This window comes from Girardinichthys multiradiatus, chromosome 23 (genome assembly GCF_021462225.1).
Source record: "Girardinichthys multiradiatus isolate DD_20200921_A chromosome 23, DD_fGirMul_XY1, whole genome shotgun sequence".
Classification (NCBI taxonomy): Eukaryota; Metazoa; Chordata; class Actinopteri; order Cyprinodontiformes; family Goodeidae; genus Girardinichthys; species Girardinichthys multiradiatus.
Genome location: NC_061815.1, coordinates 34279063 through 34287773, shown reverse-complemented (window position 1 = coordinate 34287773; position 8711 = coordinate 34279063). Strand labels below are relative to the sequence as shown.

At 39.0% G+C, this 8711-nt stretch overlaps 1 protein-coding gene across 1 annotated transcript; it reads left to right on the top strand.

The window, feature by feature from the left end:
* Positions 1-4138: 4138 nt before the first annotated feature.
* LOC124859935 lies at positions 4139-5923 on the top strand. The gene is made up of 6 exons (XM_047352837.1): positions 4139-4212; positions 4307-4636; positions 4749-5096; positions 5209-5331; positions 5420-5457; positions 5551-5923. Exons 1-6 carry the CDS (start codon positions 4155-4157, stop codon positions 5683-5685), a joined length of 1032 nt encoding a protein of 343 aa, XP_047208793.1. The 5' UTR covers positions 4139-4154; the 3' UTR covers positions 5686-5923.
* The last annotated feature ends 2788 nt before the right edge of the window (positions 5924-8711 follow it).

Sequence of the window (8711 nt, the reverse complement as noted above, 5' to 3'; positions counted from 1 at the left end):
CAAATCTGTGCCCTACTTTGTCTAAAATGTGACACCTAATAAAGTAGAATGTTTTGCTGCCACAGAAATGATTGTTTTTTTTTAACTGAGCTAAATATTGAACCTGATCCATAACAATATTAGTATTATGCTGTTTATTTTAGGAAACTGAAAATAGAATATTGACAGTAACCATTCAAAGCTGATCTATAGAACATGGACCATTTCCAACTGTATATCTGAAGCAAAGAAGCAATTAACTGCCATTTACTTTTCAACAGCTGCCAGAATAAAGACATTGTAGTAGTGGTGGCTGTTACTTAATCACCTCTTGAGTGCTCCTTGAATAGACCCAGGCCCACCCAATTAAAAGCAACACCTCCCCACCCCCAGCCGTCCCACACACAAACACACTTGTGCGAACTGTTCCTACACATGCATTGATCTAAGGTGGGACAAATCATGCTGTATTCATCATTGGCTCTCCACTCTACTTTGAAGCCTGTGTGACAGAAATTAATTTCTACCTGCTAATTAGGGTCACCCAGAACTCTCCGCAGACATTAAAGTGAATCCCACATTTCAGTAACCCTATCAACTGTGTGCCAAAAGCGACAAAAAACATCAAGTAAAACAATGCCACCAAATACATAACAGATAAAGGATAACGAAATCAGCTCACAGACAGAAGAAGAAAAATGACACCTACGTCAGGAAACAGTGTGGTAAGATTTGCTGGGTTCTCATTACGATCATTTATCTCACAGGGCGTGGCTCGTGGTGTAGCGGCAGAGTGTGTGACCCATATATGGAGGCATAAGTCCTCAATGCTGTTGTCTTGGGTTTGAGTCCCTTGGAAACCAGTGCTGCATGTCTTTCCCCCTCTCTCCGCCCCATTTCCTGTCTGCTTACTTTTGAAAAATAACAAAAATAATGGCCACTAGAGTTGCAATAAAAATCTTAAAAAAAAGATCATTCAACTCACAAAGAGAAACTAGGACACAGAAACCACATTCATATCCAAGTGAAAAATCACTGTATTCTTTCATTTTTCTTCTATTCTATAAAGATAGTTGACAACCAGTTCCTTTTTGCCCACTAATATTTCTGAGAGGAAAGCTGATCAGCGCATCTTTTTCCACATTTTCTTATATATATATATATATATATATATATATATATATATATATATATATATATATATATACACCGTATTTTCCGCACTATAAGGCGCACCGGATTATAAGGCGCACCTTCAATGAATGGCCTATTTTAGAACTTTTTTCATATATAGGGCGCACCGGATTATAAGGCGCATAGAATAGAAGCTACTGCAGTCAAACGTTTGACTGGGGTTGCGTTATGCATCCACTAGATGGAGCTGTGCTAAAGTGAATGTCAACAAAACAGTCAGATAAGTCAGTCAGTCAAACTTTATTAATACACTACAAACCAGCGTTCTGATAACTCCATTCACTCTCATGGTAAGGTCTCCTCTACATAGAATTCTATTGAATAGAGCCAACCGCACGTTAGGAATGCATTGGAGTCTATGAAGTTGAAGTTGAAATCAAACATTAGTTAAAACGTGAAAGGGAACTTTTCCCTGATTCAGTAAACACGTAAAAGAAACAGTTTGATGCACTAAATCAAACGTTAGTACTGTTAACCTTTCCTGTTTCTGTCCCCTGACCGTAGTCTGATGACACAGGGGAGACGCTTTCTCCAGGGCCGAAGTTACTAGTTTCCTCGGGGTTAACTCCCTCACTCATACTTTGCTGAGTTGAGCATGAAGAAACAGCATCAAAACACTGAGTTGTTGACGAGATTCGGGGTTCTTTTTAATGACTTTGCAGCACGTAAAAACACAGGGCTTACAGACTCATACACCGCTGCTCCGGTCGCCGTCTCTACCCACCTCACACACACAATAATACCGACGTCACTCCTTCACTCTTGATTCTCAGCTACGGCAGCACACAGCGCCACCTCTGTCCGGAGGAGTAATGTCAACATCTTCCATACACACACACGAAACATACACCCCACACACTGAGCTTCTAATCACATATAGTTCAGGCAATTCCTGCAACAGTACATTCAAACGTCATACACACACAAGTGGTGTTGGACTAGGAGTAAGCACAGTACAGGTGTTTACCGCTATTACTTCGGCGACACCCCTGACTAAGGTAGCCGTAATGCTGCAAGCGGTGCGGCTTTGTAGTTTACCAGTCGTACTGAAACATTTTGACAGAGCGCCGTGTACAACCAGTATGGATCAACCAATTAACCAATTGATCCATATATAAGGCGCTCCGGATTACAAGGCGCACTGTCATTTTTTGAAAAAATTAAAGGTTTTTAAGTGCGCCTTATAGTGCGGAAAATACGGTATATATATTGGAACCAGGTCACTTGACACTGACAAAGACATGTGGGAACATCAACTTTTAAACTTGAAATGGAATAATAGTTATACCTGATCATCTTTTAAAGGCTGGGAGCATCTGATATACCACCAAAATTAACTGCTTCAACAAACCCATTGTTATGAATGAAGGAAATACACTTAAAACACACACATGGAGCCCAGTAAGAGCCTTACAGCATTGGCCTGTACTATTTGGAGTGAGGGTAGGTCGAGTACTGCATGGTGACACTGCTGCCAGTAGTGTTGTCTTGCAGCAAGAAAGTTTCTGGTTTCAAATCCCAGCCTAGGGTTTTCTGCTTGGAGTTTGAATGTCATCCCTAAGTAATCGTGGGTTCTCTCCGGGTACTCCCCAGTCTAAAAACGAGACTATTAAGTTAATTGGTCTCTCTCAATTGTGGTTGTGTATAAGTATGTGTGTGCATGGTTTTGTCCCATGTGCCTCTGCATTGCATTGTAATGGGCTAGCAACCTGTTTAGGGTGTACCCCATATTGCCCATTGGTCGCTGGAGTTCAGTACCAGTATCCAGCGACCCTGAAAGGTTAAGCAGATATAGATGATGGATAGATGGAGGCTCTTTGAGACTCAGAGGATTCATTTAGATCAACCAAGTTTGGACAGGAGCTAGATGACTATTTTTAAACTTGTTTCTTCTAAAATAACTTGTCAATTGTTGCTGACTCCGTGTGTCAGTTAGCATATAAATGATGCCATTGCATAATGTTTGGAATATAATCCCTGCCATGATAATGATTTTTTTTCCATGAGTATTCATGTATTTTATATTGATTATGACTGAACTCCCAATAAATATGCAGATCTCACAGACTTTCACTCTTGTTCTTATCTACAGTAGTGTTAATAGATGTACATTATGGCCCTATTTCTTTTAATAACATCCTGATTTTATTCACCAGTTCCCTTCAGTGGCAGTTTTTACATGAATGGCACCCTCCTCCTGCCGCCCCCAACAAATTAAAATGTAAGAAATACTGGGGATGGGATAAAATGCAGCCCACCGGGAGCAGTCCCCTAGTGTCCCAATTCTCTTTAGCAAGCAGGAAATGCCTACTCAACAAACTCTCCACTGATTATACCTGTAAAAAAGCAACAGAAATTAGAGATAAGTTGCATTTTATTATATGGTGCTCGTATGTACCTTTTTTATTGCTGCCCTGGGCAACTGCCCAGTGTTTCCAATAACAGTAACTGAAGAATCCTTTGAATGACAGCTTGGTAGTCTAATTCTGTCTATAATCATACATATCTAAATTGAAAAAGAATCCAGAAAAAAAAATTAAGCTATGAGCTATAAAATGTTGATACCAAGTAAACTTTACTGTATTTTAAAACCCTTGGATGAAAGTCTTTGTAGTGTCAGCACCTTTCACTTGTCACCCATCATTAAAATCCTAATAACAGGTAAACCTACATGAAATCTATTTACATAGAGGGAAAGCTGAATAAATAAGCAAAGTTCAGATTACTGTTTTTTCTTCAAGAAGAGTTGATCTTTTCTCAAGAAGACCAACACCATTAAATCACAACATGAAAGAAATACTTTACTAGATGTTATTTTGTATGCTACAGTTGGAAACATGGTTGATGTAATTTCCACTGTGGTGGCAGCGAGTGTGAAGAAAAGGCCAATCAGATTGTTTCAACATTATTCCCTCCCACTTTTCAATATTATATTAGACTGAAACATCCCTGTTGTGCTTCTCTTTTTGGACAGCCATTTGATGATTAAAAAGAAAATGCTGGTCATATTTTATTTACTACTGCTGCTCAGAGACGGACGTAAGTACAGGATATATAAATATCAAAACTGTCGGTTAGATTATGTGAGCTTTACTGTTTCTATACATGCCAGTAACTTTTTTAACTTTTTTAGATTTCACAAAAGGTTACAACTTTGTGACAAAAACTATTCCTGTGGGGCAAAATGTGACCCTGGTGTGTCCTCGCCCGCCATCCAATCATTCTCAAAGTTTGTTTTGGATCAAAATTGCTTCTGGAAACTGGCCTGAATTTCTTGGACAAACAATAACCTTTGATTATGAAGGGGTTTCCAAAACTCGTCACTTTACATCAAAACAAGGGAACGGAACATTTATTCTGCATATTAAGGAAGCTCAGCGGAATGACACTGGACTTTACTACTGCTTTAAAGTTGGAGAATTAAAGCTGATATTCATGAAAGGAAGTTTTCTGAAGATTCAAGGTATATAAAAAAAACATTTGTTTATGTATATAAAAAAGTATTTCAAGACAATTTTGAATTTGGTAGTCGCTTAAAAAGTGTTTATTTTATGTTTATGTTTTGTCTTTTCCAGGACCAGAGGCAGATGATACTACTGTAACTCAGTTACCTCTATATGAATCCCTCCATCCAGGAGACCTAGTGACTCTACAGTGTTTTGTTTTCTCTGACTGTGAGAGGAGAAAATGTCCAACTGATCACAGGGTGTACTGGTTTCGAGGTGGATCAGATAAATTTCGTCCCAGTGTAGTTTATGCTGATGGAAAAAGTGAAAAAGAATGTGAGACGAGTCCTGAGGCACAGAAATGTGTCTACAGCTACTCCAAGAACGTCAGCCATGCTGATGCTGGGACTTACTACTGCGCTGTCGCCACATATGAAGAAATAATTTTCGGGAATGGAACTGAACTGGATATTGAAGGTATTTACTGAACTTTTGGAGAAGGTTTGAACGACTAAAGAATACCTCAAACATTTGGGCAATACACAACTTCATAAAAATAATGTAAATTATAAATACTTTATTTTTCTAGAACAACGGGGTTTTGGGGAGTCCAAAATATTTCTACTGTTATGCGTGGCTGTGGCTGCATGTCTTGTAGTCATTATGTGCCTCATTTACACCCTGAAGAAGAAACCTTTTCATTTTTGCAATGGTAGGTTTTCATCAGTTTTAAGGTGGTTTGTTGAAGCAAATTTTAGGTTTTGTGCTTTTTATTGGAAATGTTGTCCCTTTTTAAACAGATGCCGGGACAGAACATGGTCCTCAGCAGAATGAACAGGTAACAACAATGTAAACATTTTGTTTGCGCCTTAAATATAAATTAACATCTGCTTTTCCATGCTATATTTTTTTACTTTTTATATTTCCCCAGAGAAATGCACACTGTTTGGTTTATTCTGCCCCAACCTTCACAAGGAGCAATGGTGGAAAAGCAGAAAGAAGAAAAGTAAAAGCAACACATGAAGAGACGGTCTACACACAAGTCAGGGATTTCAGGATTCACTAACAAAGCATTAAATTAGTCAAGTGATGGTAATTACTGTTTTTTTTAGCACTCTGGAAATCGCTGAGTGTAGCCTTTTTAGAGGCTCATCTTACACCATTCTAATTGACCGTTCTGTATATTTTCAGTTTATTCACCTTCCCACTGTAAAAAAAAAAAAAAAGACTGTTAGGTTAATTGGTCTCTCTAAATTGCCCTTAGGTGTGAATTAGTGTGTGCATGGTTGTTTGTCCTTTATGTCTCTGTGTTGCCCTGCGATGGATTGGCGACCTGTCCGTGGTGTATCCCGCCTCTCTTCTGAGACTGCTGGAGATAGGCTCCCTGTGACCCACTATGGAAAAAGTGGTATAGAAGGTGAATGAATGAATAAATAAAACATCTTGAACAATTTAAAGATTCAAATCAGGACTTAAAATACAGTAAAAAAAAATTTCCAATGGCAATACAACAATGATGCATTGAAAAATTTATTTGAAAACACATATGCAGTAAAGGTCTCTTAATGATTGCTAATGAAAGGATACTGTTGGATTAGACTTTTGTCAGTAGGTCAAAATTAGAGGGACAGAAGTTTTTGTTTGGTTTTGTGTAAAAGTTATGTATATATCATGATTATGGTCAAATCAATTTATGGAAATGCACATTAAACAAAACTTTTTATTTTTTGTCAATGTCTTGGTTCTTTTAAAAATATTTTACAAAACATGGTTTAAAAGGCTCCAAATCAGATTTTATTGCCCCATTGTGCCTGTCTATCAAAATACAATAAAACAAATTAATCATTAACTGGTACTGATCATTCGCTGGGTGATGAATAACACATAAATGAATGTTGATGTAGGATTTTATGATAAATACTTTATTGTGTCCATAGCTTCCTTTTAACAAACTGACTACAGATAATTTCTAATAAATAAAAAATAAATAAATAAATCAATTGAAATTTATTTGCAATCCACATGTGGATTGTGGAAGACTACAGAAAAAAAAAGAAGAAAATTTCATGTATTTTTTAGGTTAATTTTGACCTATCCTATAGTAAATGTAAATGTAATATGAGATCAGTTAGGGGTGTCAAGGGAAATAATTTTAGGACTTTCAGAAGATATGTAAAAAGCTAACAAATATTAAATACCAAATTAAACCTGGAAACTGGGTTTATGTAGGGATGCAGATCATATTTAAAGTAAGGGTTTTCCCTTCCATCTTTACAGACCATCCTACCACAATGCCACCAACAGAGGCAATATATTACATACTGTATATTACATTTATAGTAATGCAATAACAGCTAACAACATAATACCTACCAGTAATAAGATAATTATAGGAACATCAGTGGGCTGGCTGTGTGGTTTTGCTGTCAATTTATCAAAGATCTGCAACAAACTAAATGATTAATTAACAAAAATTAAGACTGTAACACATTTATGAGCTGTCTTGTGTGTGCTTGTGTTTGTGGTAGCGGTTGGGTGGGGATGGGGGTATCGGCCAGGTAGAAGAAGTTCCACTGTGAGAAACACTTGCCACTGGCCTGCAGTTATTTCAATACAGCTCTGTGCACATATGTTGACAAGTATGGTTAGACAGAATCATGCATAGATTACTGTTGGCTTTCACAGAGCCTCTGAATCCTGCAACTCAATTTCATGAGTGGTGCTGCAACTTATTGTAAACACATAAAATTTTACAAAATCCATAGGTAAACGTTTAACTGCTAAATGTCTCTATTTTATAAATTTTCTATTTCTTGCATTTCAATTGAATCACTCTGAGATTCCTTGGAATGAAAGTGCATTATAAATAAAATGTATTATTAATAATATGTTGACATAGAAAAAAATATGCTATAGTATGGTACTGGTTTCCTTTCCTGTTTAAGTAGGAACATCTGCTGTTTGGTGCATAAACACAAACAACAGTCAGAACCCGTCCCCCACCGCCTGTAGGCGTAGGGAGGCTACCCTCTCGTTCACTGAGATGAACCCCAACGTACAGGCGCCGAGATGGAGGGCAACAAATATGCCCACCCCAGCTCGGCGCCTCTCACCAGGGGCAACTCCAAAGTGGAACAGTGTCCAACACCTCTCACGGAGACTGGTTCCAGAGCCAGAGCCATGCGTTAAGGTGAGCCCGACTATTTCTAGCCGGAACCTCTCTACCTTCACACCAACTCAGGCTCTTTTCCCCACCAGAGAGGTGACAGTCCACGTCCCAAGAGCCAGCTTCTGCTGCCAAGGATCAGACCGCCAAGGTCTCCGCCTTCGACCGCTACAGATATCACATTGCACCCGACCCCGTTGGCCCCTCCCACGGGGGGGGGAGCCCATTGGAAGGGGAACTCACATTTCCTCTTCGTGCTATGCCCCACATGGGTGAAAGCCCGGCCACCAGGCGCTCGCCAGCATGCCCCACCTCCATGCCTGGCTCCAGAGTAGGGCCCCGAGGGAACACTGTGTCCATTTTTGGTAATCATCAGAAGGGGTCTGTGGGTTGCGCTTTGTCTGATCCCTCGACTAGGACCTGTTTGCCTTGGGTGACCCTACCAGGGGCATAAAGCCTCTGACAACATAGCATAACATATCATTGGGACACTCAAACCCCTCCACCATGGTGGCAGCCAAGGGAGGGGTTGAGACCTTACATTGATATTTCAGGTGAAGAAGTAGTTAATTTTGAGACTGAAAAATAAGAGAATAAGCATACAATAAAGGGTTAATTAATTAGGGTTAATTCTAGTGTGAGTTAAACCACACACATTTCTCATCTTGCAATAGCAAGAGAACAAATATTGAGCTCAGAACTGGTAAAGGGAAACTGTAATTTTGGGTTAAATTTAACATGCTAGAAATATAGAAAATAGCTTAATTATCTGGGGTCTGAAATCTTACTGGAACTATAGAATCCCGGAAGGTAGCAGAGAAGAAATTGTCAGAAATTACAATTTGTCAAGGTTGAGGGTTTGGAGGTAGGACCAGAGCGCGGAACATGGCGAGGAGGCTGCATGGTGAGTAGATTGAGGTTTAATG

Bases quoted from the DNA above. Each gene is read 5' to 3' on its own strand.
- LOC124859935 (XM_047352837.1), top strand. From the start codon at position 4,155: ATGATTAAAAAGAAAATGCTGGTCATATTTTATTTACTACTGCTGCTC. The intron at 4,213-4,306 runs GTAAGTACAGGA...TAACTTTTTTAG, and splicing joins ACTGCTGCTCAGAGACGGAC to ATTTCACAAAAGGTTACAAC. The intron at 4,637-4,748 runs GTATATAAAAAA...TGTCTTTTCCAG, and splicing joins AAGTTTTCTGAAGATTCAAG to GACCAGAGGCAGATGATACT.